Below are 23,227 nucleotides of genomic sequence, written 5' to 3'. Positions count from 1 at the left end.
CTTCAGCAACTTCTCCCATCCTCCTTCCCTTTCCTTTCCTTTCCTTTCCTTTCCTCTCTTTCGACGTGCCCATACCATCTTCCAGAACTTGGATCAAAGACGAGAACGCAACAAGAGCAAGGGCATCAAGGCGTGAGGCATGTGGAAGTCCATCAAGGCCCTTGGTGCTGCCAGGTAAGTCATTTCTCTTCTCGTTGTCCCTTGAGGCTGGATCCTTCCGTCGCATCTCTGCTACTCCCTCTTCCGTCCCAGCTCTTTCCCCGTTGCATGCTTGCTATGCCCTCCGCTCTCCCCAGATTCCATCGCAAGTGGCTTCCGTCGCATATAGGTCCATCTTCCGTCGCATATTTCTCCTACCACCAGCTTCATAGTTGCATAGCAGCTAGCGACTTGCTTCCGTCCCCTACTTTTTGAACCATCAACCTAGTTCACCTGCTTGGACTACAGTCTCCTTCGCATGTTACAACATCACCTCTGACCTTTCGAGAGGGTTATAAGTGCCTCAGAATGTCGCTGACAATCAATGTTACCATCTACAGCACCCGAGGCCATGTTGACATCCACGCATCACCAGGGGCCGATGAGCCCCAGCTCCCAGAGGTTTCGGCGTCTGCGGCCAAGGCGAAGTCAGGAAAGTCAGCTACAGCCCCCAACAAGAACAAAGAGCTATTGCAGAAACACGGCTTCGATATCCTCGGCCAAAGCTTTGGCATCCCATCCAGAGTGGATTATGAGAGAGAGCTCCTTGTGGATAACCCGCCCAGGCAGAGTGCTCGCCGGCGTTCCCTTTCGGTTTCAGCCTCCGACCAGGATATCGAGGTCTACCTTGACGACAGCTCGTCCCCTCCAGCCAAACTGAAATCGGTTCAGCGTAAAGGAGCTAGCCCTCCCTCGTCCGAAACCCAGGCCCGCCGCAAGCCAGGACAAATAGCAATGTATTCTGAGGATCTCCAGTCACCGAGAAGCACTGCGAAGCAGGAACCTCGCCAGCGCTCACGTTCCATGTCACAGTCAACCACGTCCTCGAGTGCAAAGAACAGTCGCAAGCAGATGGTTTTGTATAATTCGGACGACGACGATGATGACACAGACTCAGAGACCACCCAATCCTCGACGTCATTTTGTCTCCCGCCGCCTCCGCCTCCCCTTAACATGCCACGACAGAGCCACCCGGCTGACTATTATCCCACATATCCAACAATGGCTGGCTACCTGCCTGCTGTCTATCCTGTGGGCGGTCATGGATACAACGCAACTCAATTCCCTGCCACTGCCCCGTTTCCAGGCTTCTATTGTTCCCAGCTTGGTCCTCAAAACCCTCAGGTTGCTGGTTTGTGTATGCACCCACAAGGTCTAGCGTTGAATCATCCCGGCTCACTGCCAATGCCTCCTCAACACCCGCAGCAACACCTGCAGCAACAGCCCATCAATATGGCACCTTATATCTCCCCAATGGCAAGCGCCACAGCAGGTCTAGTTCCTTCCCAGCCGCCGCCTCCCCCTCCGCCGGTTGATATAGTGGGGGCTGCTTCACATGGCAACGTCCCAGCCGACGCTGGTATCGACGAAGCGTTAGCTGCAGGAGATAATGAGTCAGCCCATGAGAATAACCCGGGCAGCGGAGAACAGAACAGCGGACCGCCGTTGGAAGACATTCCGGCTCAGTCTATGGAACTGGAGAGCAAGGCGTTGGCAGAGAACTCTGTAAAACATCAGGGAAAGTCGACAGCCAAAAAAGATGCCGGGGAGCCTGCTCGCTTCCCATACAAGCATATTTGTGCTGGATGTGGTAAGATGAGATCTAATGGGTACCATATGACGCATCGCCTGAAGAAAGGTGAAGTCGCTGAGCCTGATTACTGCCGACGGTGTGTTGCTGCTGCCGCATTCACAGACTCCGAGGCACCTTCTATGGACGGGCGTAGCCAACTCTTCATCCCACATGTGAGCATTCCTGTCATTGTATTTCTATCCAGTTATATCACTGACTTGTCTTTAGGGCCCTCCTGCGTCGAGCCGAAGTAGTGGCGCAGAGTCACAGATACAGAAGGGTCACTATGTCTTTGACGATCGAAGCCGTCGCCATAAGTTACACAAGAAGCCCAGAAGACGAAGTTTCCTCAGATCCTTCTTGCGTGCCCCTTCAACACATCATGCGCCCAATAGCGAGACCAATTCCATATCCTCTGCTGAGGAAGCAACTTCACGAGCTTCTTCGCCTATGCCAGGACGCAAAGTTCACCGCCAAGCTTCACTTGTAACCACAGAGCATTTGTCCCATACAGGAAAGACTGCAACGCCAGCCACGCAGTCGTCAGCCAGCACCCGGCTTTCCAAGGGCGGCTCCCGTAGATCCCATCTTGCTAATGTGGAACTATTGGATGCTCGTCGTGGCCATCAGGATGAGAAAGAGAACAGCTCTAAGCCTCGTACTCTTCCCAGATCTAGCGTCGAGCATACCACTGCATCGGTCGCAGACAATGGACAGGCAAAACCAGCTCGTACGAATATGAGATACAAGCAACCAACAGTGCGCAACGAGGCTTCGGAACTTGCCAACAGAGACCTGGACTCCAGTGGACCTGATGAAAATCATATTGCGATGCCCACTCAGTCATACAGGGACCAATTTCTACCTTATATTCCATCTCACTCCTCCAACGAGCGCTCTGGGTTCTCCGAATTTACTTCGCCAGCACAAGGCCAGCCATACAATGCGGCCATGGATACAACACGATCGCCGCCTGGTAGTAGAGCCAGCAAGAAGAATATCCCAGTCGATGTGGAAGAACTGCTGGCCCAAAAGAAGCCTTCTGGTGCCGGTGAATCGCCGCAGGCCAGGCGGAGCACCCAAAGCCCGGATGCCACTAGGTTTCCCAATCTGACAGCCTCTCTCCCGAAAGATGAGGCAAGTCCGTTTGGCGAGTACGACTCCTCACCCAGAAACCCTGTGAACGGGTTTGGCTCTGCCCCCATGACTCCAACCGATCCAGCCTCATCGATCCATGCCGCTTATCCCCGCATTGTGAATGATTCGTGGGCGTATGACCAGAGCCATTTCGAGAAGATTGCCGAGGAGCTGGCGGAAGAGGACCTCATGCGTGCTGGTAAGCGATCAGGGCTTTTCGATTCGTCACAACAGAGTTCGACGGCATCGAGCAACCCGTTCTTCGGTAACCTAACACCGAGTTTGATCTCGATAGAATCCTGCCCTTCGGACGAGGAACGCACCGATGGTAACTATCACTACGAGATGGCTGCAGGAGGTGGTTCTGATGAGGAGGAAGAAGAAGGTGATGATGCTGCGAGCAAGAAGAGCCCCAAGCAACTCGGTAAGCATTTCTGAAATCCAGGAACACAGTCCTGAGGTATACACCTCATACTGATACCTTTCTAGAATATTCCAGCTCAGAAGACCGCGCCCACAAGACTGCAAACCACAGCAGTCACGCCGATAATAGACACTTTGATGTCAAGACCACCGGATACCACAAGCCGGATGCACGAGATATGTATAGCAACTACGACATGGAGTCAACCTTCTCAAGTCACTCGTCTGACTTTCGACCGCCCGCAGACAGCTCGTCCCTCCTTGCCCACACCGGCCATTCGATGGACGACGGCATCCCCATTTCGGGCACACGAGCTCCTCGTCACCGAATTCGCCGCCTGGGCGGTCTTTTGCGACCCTAGCTTGGCTACCAATCAGCCTTGCCTTTGATTTTACGCGTTTCTTCTTTGCCGAAAATTGCATTGCGCTGGCGTTTCCTTTTACACCTTTGCATGCTGCATTTGCCCACGAGCTTCTGCCTTGAATCGATGTACTACTACACAAAAGCCTCTTTTTCCGATACGTCTCCATGACTACACCGGATGGCTTGTTGGACTGCCTGAACGAAACCCCTTACTCCCTCCCTGGCTATTCCATCTTTTGGACCAAGCCTTATAGAGGAGACGATGATCGGGCACAATTTTGTCTTTGAGCGACATGAATGCAGAAAAATGGAGAGAAAAAACAACAACCACCAAAACACAAACACACACACCAAAACTACAGGGGCGTTTTTTGAGGAAAGACTTTGTTAAGGATAGCAACGTACACTTGTTTAGTACATACCCCAGCATACCGGTTTCCAGGACGAAGAGGGACAAGATCCGCGGATATGAGTAGCAATTGGGCGCATATCTATCTGCCTGCCTGCCTCTCCCGACGGCGGTATACATCCACCAACATACACACTACTGAATGAATACCTTAGCCCCCCTTCCCTGATACCCGGACTGGAATATACCCAGTGTAAACCAACAGCAGAGACGGCGGACATTACATAGTTATGTAGGACCAATGCGACGTCCCTTCTCATCAGTACCCCCGAGCATTCTTTTGGTTTTCAGGTGTTTTTGTATTCAAGGTAAGTATACATCTGTATGGGCGAGGTTCTAGGCACCGGCACCCGCTGGGATCTAGTAATTGTCGTATTACACATGTACACAAGAACCTAAGGAAAATCTATGAGGCTTGTTATCTTTTCGAGACCGTCGTCATCATACACGCCCCAACCCGCCGAGGCAAGACCACTACGACAGCAAGCACCTGCAGGGGCGGCATCGCCAGGGTTCCACGTAGGTTTGTTTTGCTGCTCTAGCTTCTGCTCCAGTGTCATACACTCCAACCCATGGATGAGACTCTCTTCTTTTTCGAATAGCCCTCGTTCTTACTCTGGTTCCTCTTGGATTCGGGCGAGCTCTATGCCAGGGTCTTCCCACCACCTCCATCTCCGCTCCTTCACATTACAGCCCATCGTCTGGTCCAAAGTCGGGGTAACCGATCAGGGATCAATCGAATCATGCGCTCTGCTTGTCCAGGGCGACGAGGTAGGCCTCGAGGTCGAACTTGGGGTCCATGGGGTCTTGTTTCACTGTGCGTCGGATAAAGTCAGCATCTGCGATATTTGCTCGCACGAATGAAGCGCGGGATGAGGCCACGCGCCAGACGAAGGTTTGCGACATGAGAAAGGTAGAAACGTACGAGGGCTCTTCTCCGAAGACGAGGGCTTGGGGTTCTTGGACTCGGCGTACTGGGCGCGAGCCTGCTCTATTAAGTGTTGCTTGTGCGCCCATTCCTTCTGTGCGGCGGCGGCCTTTTGCGAGGCAGTAATGGATCGCTGGTGGCTGAAACCGTAGAAGACACCGAAAGCGAGGGCGGAGTACCGAAGCACCTGGTGAGAGAATAGTGGTTAGCATACCCCGTCATATTCTCTCTTCCCTTTCTGTAAATTGTCCGATTGCGCAGTTTCTGGGGGGAGATCGAGAGAGGTCCGAGATAGGCGCCTGATGCTTTCAGGGGACTGGGACCGGTCTCCCTTCCTTTCATTCATGATCCCGCCTTCTCTTTTTCATGCCCCTCTCTCCTGCAGGGTCGCTCAGGTCCCGAGGCCTGGAGGTGCCGGATGGGGGGGAGGGAGAGGGAGAGGGAGAGGAAGAGGAAGAGGAAGAGGAAGAGGAAGAGGAAGAGGAAGAGGAAGAGGAAGAGGAAGAGGAAGAGGAAGAATATGGCCCACGTACGTTAACTCCCGAAGAGGCAGACATTTTGATGGATCGGAGGGCTGGCGGATGAAGGAGAGAAATAGAAGAGAAATCCGCAGCAAGCGCGAAGGCGAGAGAATGCCAATTGACGGGATTGGGAGGAGGAGAGTTGAATTGATGTTGATGTCAGAGAATATGGAGCGACGGCCGAGTGCTGGAGCTCAGTCTGTCTCTATCAGTCCAATCCTGTCGAGCCGGGAGATTTCGCACGGCAAAACTTTGGCTACGGCGGCTGCAATTGAGTGATGGGAAGAAGTACGTACCCAAAAGTACCTAGCTGAGCTCAAGTAGCTTTTGCCGAGCTTTTGATTGATTTGGATGGAATTTGCTCTTGCTTTTTTTCCCAGGTGCATAACTGTGCCCATTATGCATAAGTATGTGTTATGCATTTCGCTTATGCTTTTAGTTCAGGGATAAGTAAGGTACAAGGGACGACAACCCTGCAACACCAACGCGCATTTCATTTTGGCGGCGACAGATTGACCTTAGGTAGCCAAGCTACGGAGTACTACTACCTACTACCTAACCTACTGCCTACCCTGAAAGGGTTCAGTTCAGTTCAGTTCATCGGTTTGAAGCCGAAACCCCAAAGACCTCAACTCCCACCCCCCGAACACCAACTTGCATCTTCAACCCGTCGCCGCCGCCTCCTCCTGCCCTTCCTTCTCACCTCTCAGATCGGGCCATTGTGACTTTGTACAACAGCCGCACGCGAGGACCAACCCGGCATGGGTGTCTGGCGCCGACAAGATGCAACAACGCAGAGATGAGATCCTGGCCAAGAAGGCGAAACTCGCCGAGCTCAAACGGCAGCGGGAGTTGAGGGCGAACCAGTCCAGTGCTGGTCGGCCCAGCGTAAGCGGTTCCGGCGATGTATGTCCCACCTGCACCTACTCTGCTCTGTCCTTCTAGGCCGAGGCGCCCAGCTGACTCTGCATCTTCCTGTCTTGCACACAGCTTATATCCCCGACACCTGGCCGAGGCGACAAGCGCGAGGAAATCGAGTTGCTCATCAACAGCTTGGTCGGAGAGAGCAGGCCGGTCTCGGTGTCCACAGGCGCCGCATCCCCGGCGCATCGAGGCAGCCGTCCCAACAGCGTCCTCAGCGCCGGCGAGCTGAGCGGCGACATCTCGGAACTGGCATCGCAAGCCAACGGCCAGATTGCCGCCCCTTCCCAGCCCCAGATCCTCACCACCGTCGCTCTGCAAACCGTCTTCGAGTGCCCGCCCTCGCCCGTCAAAGAGATCTTCTCCTACAGCAAGGGCGTGCAGACGACGGACGAATGGACACCCCCGCCAACACGCGCCCGCGCCATCTCGGAGCTGCCCGAGGATGACGACTTGACCGGCGCCCCGTCCACGCCAACCAAGAGACAGAGCGCCAGGGCCAAGCTACGAGAAGAAGAGTTGCGACAGAACCTGCGCAAGGAGATTGAGGAAGAACTCAAGGCGACCTTGGACGGCTCCGTAGCCACGTCCAATTTCCCCGCCAGGAAACTGACAGACGAGGAGCTCAACGCCGTGACGGCCTCGGACGACTTTGTGGATTTCGTCGAGCGGTCTACCAAGGTTATCGAGCGAGCGCTGGATTCCGAATACGACATTCTGGCCGACTACAGTCTACAAGTGCACGAACTGGACGACGACGAAGAGCAGGCGGGCAATGTGGCCGGAAAGGGCCGGCGGCGTGTCAAGGAAGTCCTCCAATTCTACGATGAGCGCTGGTCCAAGAAGCGCATGGTCAGCAGCATCGACTTCTCGCCCAAGTTCCCGGAGCTGCTCCTTGCGTCGTATACCAAGAACCCCTCGGCCCCGCACGACCCGGATGGAATTGTGCAGGTCTGGAGCGCCAACCTGCGTGACCGGCCCGAGTTTGTCTTCCACGCCCAGTCGGACATCCTGAGCGCCAAGTTCTCCCCCTTCCACCCCAACCTCATCATAGGCGGTACCTACTCGGGCCAGGTCCTGCTGTGGGACACCCGAGCCAAGTCGGCCCCGGTTCAGAAGACGCCTCTGACCGGTTCTGGCCACTCGCATCCCGTCTACTCGGTTGATATTGTTGGTACACAGAACGCCAACAACATCATCTCCGTCTCCACCGACGGCAACCTCTGCGTCTGGTCCGTCGACATGCTGGCCCAGCCTCAGGAATCCCTCACCCTTACGAACCCCCATCCCACCAAATTCGATGACGTAGCACCAACTACCATGGCCTTCCCAGCAGCGGATCCGACCTATTTCTTGATTGGCTCCGAGGAAGGTCCGATATACCCCTGCCATCGCTACGACCGCGCCGGCGCGAAAGCGGGCATCGACTCTCGCGTCGCCTACAAGGGCCACGCCGCCCCCGTCATGTCTGTCGACTTCCACCCCCCCAGAGGTCCCGTCGACCTCGGCGACCTCGTGCTTTCGTCTTCGCTGGACTGGTCCGTCAAGCTGTGGAAGATTCGTGCCCCCGCCGCCACATCCACCATTGTCGAACCCCAAGGTACCGCCGTGGCTCCTCTGCTCGAGCTGGTGCGAGAAGATGTCGTCTACGATGCCGCCTGGTCTCCGGTGCGGCCGGGCGTGTTCGCGCTCGTCGACGGCGCCGGCAACCTGGAGATCTGGGACCTGAGCATCGAGACCGAGATCCCCATCACCAAGATCAGCCCCAGCCAGCGCAAGGAGGGCCGCACCATGCTCAGCAAGAGTCTGAACAAGGTGGCGTGGGAGCCCAGCGAGGGCAAGCGCCTTGCCACGGGCGGCATCGATGCCGCCGTCACCGTATTCGAGGTCGGCCCCGACCTGGGCGGTAAGGACGGCGTCAGGTCGGAGGAGTGGTCCAGCGTCAAGAAACTGGTTGCGCGTCTCGAGGCCGGAGGCGCCGTTGTATAAGTCGAGGTACGAAGTTTTGTTTCTAGCAGCAGTGGGTTTTTGACTAGTCTTCCCAATGTGAAGAAGAGACGGGTGAATTTATATTCTTTCCCCCGCTAATAGGCAGAGAGAGATGGGGCAGGGTGGCGAGGAAGAAGAGGCCATATTGAAGAGCATGCTGGTTTTGTGCGGCTCCCTAACCCAAAGGCCAAATTGGGTTGTTACTTGTGTTATACCCCCTAAATTTAAACTGTTGATATATGAGTTATCTAAGGATCCATAAGTAGAACCCGGGACGTCTGGCTGTATAATCATAGAATCATGATTCCTGTGGTGGTGCTCATAGATAAGTTGAGTACAAACTGCATCATCGAGCATGTTCGCTGTCAGACCAGGCAGAGACGATCAAACGTCAGATGCGAGATTCGATGGGCTTCAATGATGCGCAATGTGCTCCTGGGTTCCTTATTAACTTTTTTTTTTCTTTTCGTCCAAGAAAACTAGACTACAGGTACATGTTGCTACATGTTGTGATACAGATTTTGGTGTTTTGGTCTAACGTCGTAATCGTTGCATAAAAATGTCCCATCCCCCTTTCATTCCCTCCAGTTCCGTCTTCGCTCAGTCTGTTTCGTCGAGCGCAATGACGACGGGCCCCCTCTGCGCCACCGCATTCCTGACCTTGCCCAGGACGACGGACCGGCGGGCCCTTCGCTCCTTGACCGCCTTCTTCTCGACCTCGCCAAAGCCGCTCATCTTCTTCCGGGGCGGCACCGCGAACATGCCGCCGCCGATGCTGGCCACCGACGCCGAGAGCGAGTGGCGCATGGCGCTGGCGCGGGGATGGTGGCCTGGGGTGCTCTCGCGGAACGACCTGTCGGGTGAGAACATGAAGGATGAGGTTAGCTGCTTCTTGGGCGTGTTGAAGGGGGAGCCCTCGCGGCTCCGGGTGCTGGACCCAAAGTTCAGAGTGCCAGGCGACGCGAACCGCAGGGACCGCATCCGGTTCTCCAATAGATCGACATCGCCGCTGCGCTTCTCGGCCATGGCCGTCATCTTAGTGATGGTGCGTACCACGGCCTCTATTGTAGGCACAGGGCCGCCCTTTCCGTTGGCGCCGCCAGCCGCTGCAATCTTGGCTCTTAGCATGGTAAGGCCCTCTTCCGTCTCGGCCAAGAGCCTGGTGAAATGGGCCAGATCTCGTCGAAGGTCACCCTGCCGTCCTGCCTGCTCGGTCGACAATGGCAGTGCTCGGTTTGCGGTGACCTGGTCAGGATCAAAGCGAGCGTGGATAATCTTCTGGAGATCGTTGCGCTTGCTGCGGTCGCGGATGAGGTCCCGCAGCAAGTCTTGACATTCGGCTACCTTGTCCTCGGCATCGTTGATACGGGCTTCTCTCAAGTCATGGGCTAGGTCCCTCGTAATGATCCTGCTCAGATCCTCGAGCTCGCCAATAGTCCAGTCATCCGGGTTGGAGAGATCCTCCTTTTCACGTCTTTCATGCCGGAGCGCTTCGGAGTGACCGGCAATGAAGTTGGCAAGGGACCGCCCATTGAGCCCGAGCGTATCGATCATTGCGTTGATATCGCGATACACTGCTTCGACTTGCGCAGGGATATTGTTGTCGGCAGCTGGGGCTGGGCCGGCGTGCGCGATGAACTCGTCAAGCTCCAGGGTCGGCTTGATGCTAGCATTAAGCAGTTCCTGTTTCCGCTCGTCTTCTTCGTCGACCAACAGCACTGCCTCCTCGGCTTCCTTCCTCTCGCGAGCCTTGCGCTGTTGCTCTATGTGTGAATCGACCGTGACGCTTTCTCGTCCACTGATTGGTCGGCTCTGGGGTCTCTGCGATGCACCCAGGAGCTGTGATGCCATTCCCGGGGCACTGAACGACCTGCTCTGCTCACTTCCCATTACCCTTGGTGGGATAGCCCCGCGTATCGGACTTGGTGAACGGGGGCTGATGGGATTGGGTTGTGGGAACGTTGGTATCCCTGCCCCGTGTTATCAAACAGGGATTTACGCTCCGGTTCTGGCCGAGATATTGTCGAGAAACTGCCACCCAATCCGTCAAATGAGCTTTGGGGGGTGAACCCTGGCGATTTGTCTTTACCATCTTTGCTTCCTGGAGGCGGACTCAGATCTTTAGCGACGTCAACACCACTACCTTCGGTGCCGGCCTCACTGGCGTCTTCTGCTTCAGCTTCATCCGACTCGTCGTCTTCCTCACTATCCGAGACGGGTGGTGGATTTGTAGGAAACATGAACATCCCGGTGGACTTGGGAGGATCCCGGTCAAAGACAGACCGTGGCTTCGCAGGTTGGGATGCGACCCCTGGAACTGGCTGGAACTTCACATCGTATGCCTTTTTGTTTGTTGTAGGATCGGGGGGTAACGGCGCATCATTCGAGGCCTCGACCTTGGGCTTGGCTTTGGCCTCTTCTTTCTCTCCAGGGAGGGGAGGGAATTTCACATCGTATACCTTCTTGTTTGTAGACGGGTCAGGCGGCAGTGGAATGTCATCGCCACGCGAAGGTGGAGAGTCCGGTGGTAACGGTAACTTTTCTGCCGGCTTACTCTTCGAAGTTGGGAAACTGGGAGGCAGGGGAGCTTCTTCAGGTGATTTCCTGGAATCTGGGGAACCTATTGATGTTGTTGATGAGGATGATGACTCGCCCAATGGAAAGGATGCCTTACTGGTAGAATCAGGGGGGAGAGGAGCGCTCGGTGCCCCGGAGAGCGGCTTCGGCGATTCCGGCTCAACTTTGACCTTGGGAGCGCCGAAGATGCTCGACGTGGGCTTCGAGGGCTGACCGAGGATTCCGCCGCCCGACGGCGCGGTGGTGGTCTGTGAGAAGAACTTGGATGGAGCTGGAGTTGTCGTAGGTGTTGTAGATTGTTCCTTGGTTCCAAACGGGCCAGGGCTAGTTGGTGCAGCAGCTTCTCCGATTGCAGAGGCAAACCCACTCCCAAACATGGACATGCCCCCAGAAGAGGCTTCCTTTGAGCCATCGTCCGCCTTCTCATTGGGGTCGCGCTGGAAACTAGAAGTAAGCTTGAACGGTTGGGAGCCGAAGGCATTTGCCCCCCCTGCTGGTTTGGAGCTCGGCGGCGGGAACGAGGTACTGCTGTTGGTCTCCATGGAAGTCTCAGTCGGTTTGTTTGAAGCAAAGATGCTTGTCCCACTCTTAGCACCACCGTTGCTCAAAGCCGCGAATCCACCCTGGTTCGCGAAACTGGCAAACCCGCCAGATGGCTTCGCTGTTCCAGCTGCGCTTCCGAACGGTGCTGCCGAGCTGGCAGATCCAATACCAAATCCAGACTGCCCAAAAGCAGGCGTGCTCGTAGAGGTTGATGCCGTAGCCCATGGAGAGGCTTTGGCCCCAATCCCCGACTGCTGGCCAAATGAAGGAGTCCCAAATTTCGGGGCTGAGGCTGCAGGTTGGCCCCCAAAAGCACTCGAGCCGAAAGCAGCACCGCCAGCGCTTGAACTTGCCGGTTGCGAACCCCAGGGCGATGACTTGGCTCCCAACGCCGAAGGTCCGCCGAAAGCCGGTTTACCAGGGCCAGATGGTGCCCCGAATGGCGAGGCACTGGCTGCGCCGAACGGACTCGACGTGCTTGGCTGAGCTTGTGTCCCAGCGGTGGTGCTGGGCGCACCAAACGCATTCGACTGGGCTGGCTGGGTTGCTGCAGCTGCTGCAGGTGCACTGCCCTCGGCAGCTATTAGGTTGCGATAAGTGGTGCCTGCTCGAATCGACTCGTTATAAATGATCCACCACGCCGATAGCACGCCTTCATCGTTGAGGACCCAATACCCCGGCAATGGACCTGCAGACTGCTCCATCTCATCAGTCGGGATAGGCTTATAGACAGACTCTTTACTCGACAAGTCAAGAGCCGTGCCTACAGGCAAGCCGCTGTCCAGGCTTTCTCCCATTGGCAAGGTTGCACGCTTGGAGTCGTCTGCGAGCTCCGTGGTTGTGAAGACGCCCGTTATCTTAGCTGCATCCATGTCCGAGGTCAGAGGCGTTTTCGAACGCGACATCAGGCCAATGTCGGGGGTTGCAGTCGAGGAGAAGACCAGAAGATCCTGCAGATTTGGGTCGAAATCCTTTAAACGTGCTGCTGTATGATGAGGAACTTTGGGGCTCCCGAATGGGTCGACCGGGTCCGTCATCTTCTGAAAATTGAAATTCGGGCCTTGGCGAGTTATCAAGTGATAACAAGACTGAGGCGGCTGTTCGGCCGTAGAAATATGAATGGACAAGAACAAGTCGTTCTCCAACCAGGCCAGGAAGGAAACTGCCATGGTAAGTAGTTACTCGAGACGAAAAATACCGGCATCAACATACCAAAGAAGCTCCCGTTCAAAGATGGAGGCTGGGGAATCGTAGCCTTCAAGTCGCCAGTAGGCGTCATCTGTTGTATTGTGCCATCGCCCAATCCAGCAACCAGCTGCTTGCCCTTGGTACTCCAGGCGACGCAACTGACCTGGTCCTTCAATATCTGGCCGTTCTTCCCGGCGACAAAATCCTTCTTCTTCATATCTGCTATGAGCAGGTTGCCTTTGTCTGTGACAACAGCGCATAACTCCCCCTTCTCGGGCATTGGATTCGGTATCAGGGCCCTCAACGACTCCCCGTTGGTTGGAATCTCGAAGGCGGGACTGGTCGAGCCCTGGAGGAGAGCTTGAACATTGTAGACAGCCAAACCACCTCCATTTTCGGCCGACAGAACGAGATAGTTCTCGTCGGCCGTGAAGGTGAGTTGGCATATCCTCGTGGGCAACGGTAGCTTCAGCTCTGGGTTGAATGATCGAAAATCGCTGTCGGCGTCTTTCGAACCGGCAAAGGCTTTGCGCACATTTTCGGTAGTCGCAACGGTGAGGCCGTCAGGGCCGGCTGCGGCGACAAGGCCTTTCCGCGAAGCAATGGTGAGAAGCGAGGCGTTCTGAGCAGGGGCGGGAGACCATGCAGAGGTGAAGCGGACTTTGGCGTCACCGGCTATGGATAGAAAACCGAGGTTTTCGGTGGAAACAAGTTCCAAGTCTGGTCCTTGGTTGACGGATCCTGCTCCTGTCCCTTGGGCTGGCCCAGGGCCCAGGGCATTGCCGACATTCCCAAAGCCAAAAGCCATGCCTGTTGACAAGTTCCCAGTTTCGGACAAGAGGGCCAGGTGCTCTTCTAGAAGGGGTTAATGTGCATCGGTAGTAACGAGGTCTTGTCGCGTATCGCGTCGCTGGAGGTGATCAGGGCGGAGGAAGAAGAAGACAAAAGACGAAAGAAAAATCCTGCCTGATGAATGGGATTATTAGAGGCTGTAAATGTAAGAGGCAGGTAATCGCGACGACGACGTGACTGACCTTTACAGGCAAGGTAGCTATCGAAGCCAAGGCCACTTTTTAATGGGCCCTCCCTTGAATGCTGTCGTCCAGCAGCAGCTCGGGGCCTTTGTTGTTCCCGCTACTCCAAGAAGCAACCCAACATAGATACTTGCCGGTTCTACGCAATGAATCGGGACAGGATCAAAGATCACATGTGTACTGTAGTCATCAGGTGCATGTTTCTCACTCTGAGCACCGTAGATTACGAGTTCCAACGCTCGCAGAGGCTGGTCTTCTGAGGTAGGGAAGGTACTTTTTTGAAGTGCATGTACCTATGTAATCCAGGGTGGAAGCTCTCCCCAGCGCATCTTTCAATCAATTTGATCAATCAAATCGATCCAGCCCAGTAGCGGACCTCAGGCTAGTAACCGTAGGTACCTGAGTACAAGGCGTGTTTAGTGGGCGCCCACGTCCAAGCTTCAAGGCAGCTCCAGCTGTTCGTCAGCGTTCCAGCCTGCTTCATCACTAGCGAGGGCATCCATTCAATCACCACCTGCCACCCGTCGTCAACGAAGCGCCCGACCCGGACAGCACCACGCCCATAACCAGCTTCATCGTGACCCTACCTCCATCCACCCAAACAACATTCACTGAAATCCCCCCCTCCATCGGGAGTCGGCTTGCAATTCGATCGTACCGCGACCCATTCTCGAAGCAGCCATCATGCCTGGCTTCGACTTCTCCAACTACAACCGCAATGCAGCCTTGCATGCGCGCGGTGTCCCTCTACCCAAGGCCACCAGCACAGGCACTACCATCGTTGGTTGCATATACGATGGCGGCGTGGTGGTACGTCTTGTCCTCCTTGCACTCACGCCAAGTCCCGGGGCAAATAACCAACTGACCTGTCTCCCAGATCGCTGCTGATACCCGAGCCACGAGCGGCCCCATCGTTGCCGACAAGAACTGCGAGAAGCTTCACTACATAGCGCCCCAGATTTGGTGTGCCGGTGCCGGTACTGCTGCCGATACAGAGTTCACCACCGCCCTCATTTCCTCCCAACTCGAGCTTCACTCCCTGTCCACAGGCCGGAAGCCTCGTGTCGTCACATGCATGACCCTGCTGAAGCAGCACCTCTTCCGATACCAAGGTCACATCGGCGCCTACCTGGTCGTGGCTGGTGTCGACCCGACAGGCGTCCATCTCTTCACCGTTCACGCCCACGGAAGCACGGATAAGCTGCCGTACGTCACCATGGGTTCTGGTTCTTTGGCTGCCATGTCCGTCTTCGAGACGCAGTGGAAGCCTACGCTGACCCAGGAAGATGCCATGAAGCTCTGCTCCGAGGCGATCCAAGCCGGTATCTTCAACGATCTTGGATCTGGATCCAACGTGGATGTGGCGGTCATTACACCAGACAAGACTACCCTGCACAGAGGCTACGTCAAGCCCAACGAGCGGAGTCAGAAGCTCAAGAACTACAAGTTCGCACGGGGTACCACGGCTGTTTTGAACGAGAAGATCATCACCAAGGATGAAATCGGCAAGTACGTCAGTGTGCAGACTGTAGAGGGAGAGCAGATGGAGGTGGACTCGTGAAAGTAGCAGGGTTATGTAACGGTTAGGGACGACATCAGGTCTTGATGAGAGCACTTTGTATTTGTATACCGTGCCATGAATAGACGGCGCCATATGGCTGGGAAATCTACCTGGCTCTGTCACATCCTTCGCCGGTTTTACTGCTCCCTGGAAATCGCACCTCATGCTCTGTGGCCAAGATGGCGAGAATGTTTCCCCATCATGCTGATTACTATCCGCTGCGCGTACTGACTCAACACGGCAAGGCCGCTTTGGGCCAGCAATACGGAGCGATTCACCTCCACAGGGAAGTTTCTATTCACCATGGCCACGATCTCTGACTAAACGCATACGCCCTTACGACGAGAGCACAGGTGGATGCGTGGCTGTATACTCATTCAAATACAAGCGATACCAAGGTAGACTTTTTGTTCATCCCTCGAATTATATATTAGGAGTCGTGCGAAGTCTAATCCTTCTGAAGCTTCTGTGCCACCGCATCTAAAAATGGTAGGCAGCAATCCGTATGGGAAGGCTTTTCCCGCCCTGGCCGTTCCAGCGTCAGTCCAGTTGATCCACCTCGGTCCGAAGCAGCCCATACACATGCACATCCTGATGGGTGATCGTGAGTCAGCATATACTACAAAGAGCGAAAACCGACTGGCCAGGGGGAGACTCGGTAGCAATCGGGAACTGACCATAACCACGCCCTTCTTGCAAGCGGCGCCGCGCCTGACCCCGTCCTTGGTGAATCCGGCCTTCTCCAGGACTCGGATGCTCCCGGCGTTCAGATGGTAGGCCTCGGCCTCGAGCCGGTGCAGCTCGGGGAACGTCTGGAAGGCCCAGCGCGCAAATGCCTCGACGGCCATGGTCGCGATGCCCTGTCCCCAGAACTTCTGCCCGATCCAGTATCCGAGCTCCCACGTGCGGGACTGGACGTCGCGGCCCGGCGTCAGGCCCATGCCACCCGCGAATTCTCCCTCGCCTCCCTCATCGCCAGCGCCTGGCGTGGCGAAGATGGCGAAATCGAGGACCGGATCCGCCTCCAGCGTCGACTTGATGAACGTTTGCGAGTCCTCCAGTGTGTAGGGGTGGGGGAACCGGTCCCGTAGGAAACGGACCACCTCGGCGTCGTTCGCCAACGAAGACGCGGCAGGAGCATCCCGTGGGTCATAGGACCGGAGATAGCATTTGGGGGTTGTCACAATGGGGGCTGGGAGAGCACCAATGGGTGTTTCTGTTTGCAGAGTCGCCATTGTAATCAGATGGCAATCTCGAGACAGATCTAGATGGAAGCTAGTCCAGGTTCTGACGTGACCAAGTAACAACTGGATATAGATTGATGTGAACGACTGTGTATAAGCCCCGGGTAGGGCCTGGTTGTTCGACCGGCCGAAGTCATCCTGTATTTATACCAATCATATCCATCGCGCTGTGCTACGGTGGGGCAGGGTTATCTGAGTCACTGCCCGGCTTCCATCAGCTTACACGACCTAACTCAATTTATCCAGCCTACCTGCTTGTCGTAATATCGGTTGTAATGTATACAATGCCCATCCTCACCTGGCTAGATACTGAAGCCGACACGCCGAGGCCGACGACTATCTCAGTTGGCGTGTCGGCTTCGGCTTGCCGGCGTCGGCTTTTGCCCTTGTGGTGTCTGCTTCAAAAGCAGTGACTCGGCCATATACGAGGCAAAAGTCGACGTTGAAAAACAGCCACTGGGTATTATTATATCATTAGGTATTATATTTCATTTAGCTAAGGTACACAATTTTGATATGATACATTGAACATGGCTCCCGGCTTTCGTCAAGCAAGTGTATGACGCACACGGCCAAAAACAACGGCTGGTATCGACCAAGTACTGATTGTGCTCAGGGGCAAATCATCAAAGCTCTACACGGCGGAGAATATGTATCCCGGTATCTTCTGGCTGGGGGACCGCCCTACTTGTATGGTTAATGCTTGGGCGCGGACGAAGATGCAGACACAAACTTACGCCGGGCACAGTCGGCCGTCCTCGACAACTTTCCAAGCCTCACTTCCTACCCCGACTGTAGCGTAGAAGAAGTCGGCTGGGTCGAACTTCTTCTTGATGGCAAGCAGTTTCTGGTAATTGGAACCCCAATAGGTGTCTTGGAAGTTGGGTTGGCGCCAGTCGCCCTCGTTGACTAAATCAGTTGTTAGCAGCCATCATCCATCCAGTATGCTACCATGTAGTAAAGGAGAGTGTGGATCAGAGGTGGTATTTACCATACGAGCCAGAGCCAGCTGTGGCGGCCTCAACTTCAGGCATGATCTTCTCGGTCATCTTGTCTTGCAGGGCGATCATGTCTTCCCAGGGAGCTGTGAAGTTCCAGGGCAGGGTGAACGTGGTGTGAACAAGGGCGTCGCGCCAGGCTGGATGAACAGATGTGGTCTCACTGTTCCCAAAGGAGGAGACGTCGGTACCGACACCGATCCAAGTCACTCCTTGCTCGGCAACGCTTCGCCAGGTCGTGGATATGTTGGCCGCCACAGAGCGAGGGATCAGTCGCGCACCATACTGGGCGATACCAACCTGGATGTTGCCGAGAGGTAGCGGGCCGAAATAGTGGTCGTAGTGCTCGTAGTAGCTATCAAACTGACTATACGCCACGGTGTAGTTGATATCGAGAGAATCGAGCTCCGAAACATAAGGCCGGAGAATCGTCTCGACCTCCCCCTTTGTCTTGTTATACGCGTTCAGGGGCGAGATCATGAAGAACTCGTTGGTGAAGTAGTAGACAACCATCGATCCAGCATCAACCATAGCCGGCAACGCCTCGTGGAAGGCTTGAATGGCCCCGTAGAAGCTCTCCTTGGGGTTGCTCCCCATATAGAAGGAAAGGGTCGCTCCGCCAATCGTGGCGTCCGGGAAAGCCTTGACAGTCATTGAAACTACCACGCCAAACGTGCTACCGCCTCCCCCGTTAAGAGCCCAAAATAGATCGGGGTTCTCGGTTTGGCTGGCCTCGAGAAAGGTTCCATCAGCGGTAACGACCTCCCAAGACAAGACATTATCCGCAGCTAACCCAAAGGAGGTGCTAAGAGCTGAATGTCCGCCTCCTTGGGTATATCCACCTACAAGATGAGACTGCGTTAGCATATGCGGACTCACGGATACCCTAGTTGTCGGCCACGAGAAGTCTCCCCGGGCAGTAGTCCCTGAGCCCGAGGGCAGCTCTCGGTAGACGAAGCGGCGTTTGAAAAACAAGTGCATGGTACCACTGACCTGCAATACCCACGGTAGGGCATTCGCCTCCAACAACGACTAGCCCCTTGTCACGGCCAGCTTCCAAGATGTCAAATCCTTGGACACCGGCGCCGAGTTTGACGGCTTTCCCCTGGTACCCTTTGTCGTTGATGTCGAGGAATTGGATGTCCTTGAGGTGGTGTGTCCACACAGCAAGTGCTCCGGCACCCGTTGAACGTCCAAGATAGTCGTGGCCAGTGTTGCGGATGACGAATCGGATGTTCTTTTCCTTGGAAAAGGCAATGGCCGCCTTGATGTCGTCGACGCCAGTGGCGTTGACGGCATAGCGAACATAGTTGCCCAGCTCGCAGGGACGAGACCTAGACTGGAAAGGATCGCAGCTCTGGTTGGCAAAGAACGGTGCCATTACCGAAGAAGAGGAGCTCATGCTGCTTCCGGTATTAGCAAATCGCAGACGTAGAAGTGGGGGCTCAGGAATCGGAATGGCAGACTGACTGGACATCCTCGAACTGCCATTGCTGCTGCAGGTTTTTGCACACTTCGGCATCATAATCCGAACCATGGCAAGGCGTGCCAAGGGGAACTGTCTTCACCAGACGACCCCCAATGGTGGTGTTCAGCCGATTCCACTCTGCAGTTGAAGGCCAGCAGCTGTCTCCCGGGAAACATTTGCAGGTGTTCGTTGTTCCCGCGGCGGCGGCGAGATGGCAACGTGACGCTGCAGCGACGACAGGAGCGACGGCTACTAGCAAGCAAGAGAAGAGCTTCATGCTGGCGAGCAGAAGAAACCTATCAGCAGCACGAAGAGGCAATTGGCCAAGACGGTGAAGCGAGGGAAAAAACGAGTGGACGTGCTTGGGAAGAGAAAGCGTAGCATTGCGATCGACCGGAACTCTGCTTACTTTTGACGTATCTCGGCGTATGATTTGGAAGAGCTTGGCCCGCCCGGGGTGATATTCCCATGCGGCACAGCTAGCACGCGTACGGTCTTTGGATATCAGAATGTGCTACCCCGGGCGGCTTTCCAATCAAGAACCAGCATCATTGGCTCTGCTGTCGGTCAGCGAGAGCATGAGTGCGGACTTGCCTCCGCCTTTGGGCCCCATTGTCTGGATGCGGCGTTGGTGTTGTTGATCTATTGGGCTGGGACCCGTACCCAAGATGACTTCGTGGGTGGACCAGACATGGGGTAGGCGAATTGCCTTCCACAATCGTTCGAGTCAGTGAGGCCTGCCCCCAGGACGAATACCGCATACCCGGTATGCCTTTTCAGCCGATATACGAAGAGGATAAAACTGAAGGAGATAAAGTAGAGTAAAATTAATGTAATCGCGGCCCTGGATATCGCAATGGCGCATCCCGATAGAACCAAGATTCACCTGAAGGCGGATTGTACGGTAGCTAAAATTTAACCTTAAGTCCAATACTTCGTTACCATGGACCAAGCTGTAACATAACATTCCAGTATACCCCCGGCTTGACGCTGCTGGCAGACTGCGACAGTGAGAAATACGGGGCGATGATCCCGTATCAGAAAGCCTTCCTTCGTTTTGCCCTCTGGGGAAAGGCTTGCAGTGCTTGACCCTGGCAGGGATCGACAGATGAATTACCTCGCTTTCGTAGTACATGACTCGTTCATAGGCGGGATGCCCGAACGTTGCAATCATACGGCGGGTGTGACCCAGCCGTTTGGTATCCGCCACGTGGGTTCCCGAGTGAACACCACCTTGTCCCAGCGGAAACTCCCAACGCATCTTGATACGATCGTTATCCGCGGCCACGCTTGATACATGGGGGAGCAACGTTTGCCGCCGACACTTTGATGTTCTTCGTTATGGTCTCGATCTACCAATGTTGACGCTGTATTGTGCTGCCACATCATAGGTATATGACATTCCGTGGAGCATGCGCCCAAAGGGTATATCAATGTTGTTCCACACGAGGATCGGCTGGACGAAAATTTGTCGTCGAATCTCAGGTTCAGGTAGGACGAGCCCGATCCCCACGGCTTTTGTATTGACCGCTATGTGGTCGAGCAGCTAGGTGATCTTGCCGGATGGGGGGCACCCCGAGGCTTATGGCTACCATGGGTCTTGTCGGCGACAATATCTCGGATTCCACATCACCCATGACATTCAGCTGCCCTAGAGATGTGAAATAAGGAGTTGGGTTTGCCTTCTGCCCTTGACCTTGTTAGCTAAGTCTGTAGTCACGGCCATAGAAAATTGGTCCCTTCCATGTGGGAGGGAGAGGATGCCTTGCTGCTTTTTTAAGATTCGATATCTCTCGACGGGGAGGACCCAACACCGCTTGCATTCGACGTCATAAAGTGCCGCTTTCATTAGCAGCGCTACTGTGTATGTGTTATCCTTCTAGTCTCCCGCACCTGTGCTGTACTGGAACTTGATACATCAACCACCTACTTCACTGTGTTTCCCCAGAGTGACACCCGTCGCTGCTTGCTTTCGAAATTGGTCGGCTCACGGCCCATTCTGACCTAAATCTTCTCCCAGGCCTTCCTCCAGCCTCCAAGTACGGACGAAACGGTGCATAGAGAACCTCTCAAGCAGATTCGCCATGGCTTGGACGTTCAATGCAGAAAACGACGCACCCACTGATGCTATTTGGATCTCGGCCGTGGCATTGCTATTCACATCGCTTTCGCTCGTCAGTGTACTTCTCCGGGCATATGTTAGGGTAGTACTGGTTAAGGCCAGTGGTGCTGGTAGGTTTCCGTCCCCGTCCAAGTGGCGGATACATACGATGACACAAAACTAACGGCTATACTCAAGACGACGTGGTCATTGTCATAGGCTGGGTATGTGGTGTTTTCCTCTATGTATGGCTTGACCCGCTGCTGACATCATTCCAGTTGGCATCGTGTGGCTTCGCAGTGGTCACTGTTATTCGTAAGTGCTCCAAACGCTTGATGTGCGATATCACACCGTCATGTTGTGTGCGATGGCTCACCCATATTTCTTAGAAACGAAATGGGGCTTGGGTTTGCAGAATGTCGACGACATGCCGCCAGAGAATCTCTACAACTTCGGACTGGTATGTTGCTTCCCTCTGTCCCGATTATCCGAAGGTCGCTCACATAATGCAGCTGCAATACATAGGCGCTCCCTTGTAAGTGGCCATTGTACCCCCCTTCGAAACAGCCGACTGACATCTCGATTGCAGTTACATCACCAGTATTCTCTTCTTTAAGCTCAGCCTCTTGCTATCGTATTTCCGATTTCTGCCAAAGGGGATCTGGAGGTTCTTAGCAGTCCTGGTGTCCCTCGTGACTATCCTATTCCACGCCTCCTTCTTGGTGGTCCAGATCAACCTTTGTACTCCGGTATGTGCCACCCGAATGGTGTACGTGCCACGATCGACTAACAACAGACAAGATCGCCAAGCAATGGGACCCGACTATCATCCACGGCCGCTGCATAGAGGCTGTCCCTTTCTATACCACCGTGGCTGCTATGACGATAGTGTTGGATGTTATAGTGTAAGCAACCACCAGAGACACCGTAGCTCCCAGGCCAGCCATACTGACTACAGTCTTGAAGCATGCTGCTCCCCTTCCCAACGTTGTATGCGTCCAAGATCCAGAACCGCAAGAAGGTGGTGCTCCTCGGCCTGTTTGCTCTCGGCATCTTCATCACCATCATCCAGATGTTCCGCATTCAGACCATCAAGAGCCTTGCCAACTACCTCGACTCTGCCAAGCTGATAATGTGGTCCACGATCGAGAACAACCTGGGGATCATTGTAACATGTGTCCCCGACGCTCGCGCCGCTCATGAAGTATTTTTCGGAAAAGACCCGACGAGGCACGACAGGCGGTAACACGAGATATGGGAGGAACTCTGCCCATGCACTGAACACATGGAAAGACGCAGGAGTAGCAGGCGGGGACGACATGCAATGCCTTAGCAGCCATGCTGATCGGGAAATCGATATCTCTGGGTCCAAAGCAGCAGAGAGCCAGGAGAACATCCTTGAGGGGCTAGGCATCGTAAGGAAGACCGAGGTTACGGTCGTACGCCAACCCTCGCGGGAGGCATATGACCAGGGCGGCGAGCCCTGCGGACGAGTTTGAAGATAGCATCAGATTGAATTGTATTGACAATGATTGATAATGGACTACCAGTGCACACCCCTTCACAACACCGATCATGACGACTTGCCGGCCAGCCGGCGGGCGGCCTGGTCCATAGGTAGTCAGCGCATGCATGCACGCATACAGCAGCCGACTGAGTACATGTATTGAACAGTTAAGCAGGCTGGTTGGCTGGAGGGCAGCTTACCAAGCACACACATCAAGCATCTAACCATCGGTTTTCGTACCGGAATACCTGATCGAATGTTCAACTGCCGTGTTACATACAGGTCATCAATTAATAGATGCGGGCAGGTCAGGTATGTACATACATACCTCATTTGTACCTAGTCAGTCATAGCCGACATTGAACCTTAGGTAAATGCAATTGAATGCCCATGATAGGAGGGAGCGCATTAGATAAGCGTCGCTAAGCCAGAGTTAGCATCTTTTATGGGCCCGCTGGCCCCTAACCTGGGAAGCTAAGCCGCGGTCCCTGAAAAGCGAAAGGTGTTCTTTGGCGCGTCCGGGGTTACTTACGTGCTGTGCTT

General features: G+C 54.8%; 8 protein-coding genes across 8 annotated transcripts; 4 read left to right on the top strand and 4 right to left on the bottom strand.

Moving 5' to 3' along the window:
• Positions 1-2,722: 2,722 nt before the first annotated feature.
• PG985_015359 (uncharacterized protein) lies at positions 2,723-3,693 on the top strand (the record flags this gene model as incomplete). Its single annotated transcript, XM_066835125.1, has 2 exons — positions 2,723-3,332; positions 3,398-3,693. The coding sequence occupies 2 exons, from the start codon at positions 2,723-2,725 to the stop codon at positions 3,691-3,693; spliced, it is 906 nt and encodes a 301-aa protein (XP_066676328.1).
• A 1,152-nt stretch (positions 3,694-4,845) lies between these two features.
• On the bottom strand, positions 4,846-5,589 carry PG985_015358 (mitochondrial ATPase- f0 complex- subunit e; the record flags this gene model as incomplete). The annotated part of the gene is made up of 3 exons (XM_066835124.1): positions 4,846-4,919; positions 5,030-5,219; positions 5,566-5,589. 3 exons carry the CDS (start codon positions 5,587-5,589, stop codon positions 4,846-4,848), a joined length of 288 nt encoding a protein of 95 aa, XP_066676327.1.
• Positions 5,590-6,336: 747 nt separating this feature from the next.
• Positions 6,337-8,463, top strand: PG985_015357 (cytoplasmic dynein-like protein 1 intermediate chain 2; the record flags this gene model as incomplete). The annotated part of the gene is made up of 2 exons (XM_066835123.1): positions 6,337-6,459; positions 6,544-8,463. The coding sequence occupies 2 exons, from the start codon at positions 6,337-6,339 to the stop codon at positions 8,461-8,463; spliced, it is 2,043 nt and encodes a 680-aa protein (XP_066676326.1).
• Positions 8,464-9,063: 600 nt separating this feature from the next.
• On the bottom strand, positions 9,064-13,579 carry PG985_015356 (Nuclear pore complex subunit; the record flags this gene model as incomplete). Its single annotated transcript, XM_066835122.1, has 3 exons — positions 9,064-10,433; positions 10,553-12,745; positions 12,796-13,579. 3 exons carry the CDS (start codon positions 13,577-13,579, stop codon positions 9,064-9,066), a joined length of 4,347 nt encoding a protein of 1,448 aa, XP_066676325.1.
• Positions 13,580-14,489: 910 nt separating this feature from the next.
• Positions 14,490-15,366, top strand: PG985_015355 (proteasome A-type and B-type; the record flags this gene model as incomplete). Its single annotated transcript, XM_066835121.1, has 2 exons — positions 14,490-14,615; positions 14,683-15,366. The coding sequence occupies 2 exons, from the start codon at positions 14,490-14,492 to the stop codon at positions 15,364-15,366; spliced, it is 810 nt and encodes a 269-aa protein (XP_066676324.1).
• Positions 15,367-15,906: 540 nt separating this feature from the next.
• On the bottom strand, positions 15,907-16,601 carry PG985_015354 (uncharacterized protein; the record flags this gene model as incomplete). Its single annotated transcript, XM_066835120.1, has 2 exons — positions 15,907-15,957; positions 16,044-16,601. The coding sequence occupies 2 exons, from the start codon at positions 16,599-16,601 to the stop codon at positions 15,907-15,909; spliced, it is 609 nt and encodes a 202-aa protein (XP_066676323.1).
• Positions 16,602-17,343: 742 nt separating this feature from the next.
• On the bottom strand, positions 17,344-19,010 carry PG985_015353 (uncharacterized protein; the record flags this gene model as incomplete). The annotated part of the gene is made up of 3 exons (XM_066835119.1): positions 17,344-17,519; positions 17,602-18,450; positions 18,602-19,010. 3 exons carry the CDS (start codon positions 19,008-19,010, stop codon positions 17,344-17,346), a joined length of 1,434 nt encoding a protein of 477 aa, XP_066676322.1.
• A 2,150-nt stretch (positions 19,011-21,160) lies between these two features.
• Positions 21,161-22,676, top strand: PG985_015352 (uncharacterized protein; the record flags this gene model as incomplete). Its single annotated transcript, XM_066835118.1, has 9 exons — positions 21,161-21,308; positions 21,376-21,401; positions 21,456-21,492; positions 21,567-21,637; positions 21,690-21,712; positions 21,767-21,926; positions 21,979-22,082; positions 22,144-22,345; positions 22,398-22,676. The coding sequence occupies 9 exons, from the start codon at positions 21,161-21,163 to the stop codon at positions 22,674-22,676; spliced, it is 1,050 nt and encodes a 349-aa protein (XP_066676321.1).
• Positions 22,677-23,227: the final 551 nt, after the last annotated feature.

This window comes from Apiospora marii (genome assembly GCF_038362585.1).
Source record: "Apiospora marii strain CBS 49790 chromosome Unknown utg000013l_segment0_segment0, whole genome shotgun sequence".
Classification (NCBI taxonomy): Eukaryota; Fungi; Ascomycota; class Sordariomycetes; order Amphisphaeriales; family Apiosporaceae; genus Apiospora; species Apiospora marii.
This window is presented reverse-complemented; position numbering and strand designations above follow the sequence as displayed.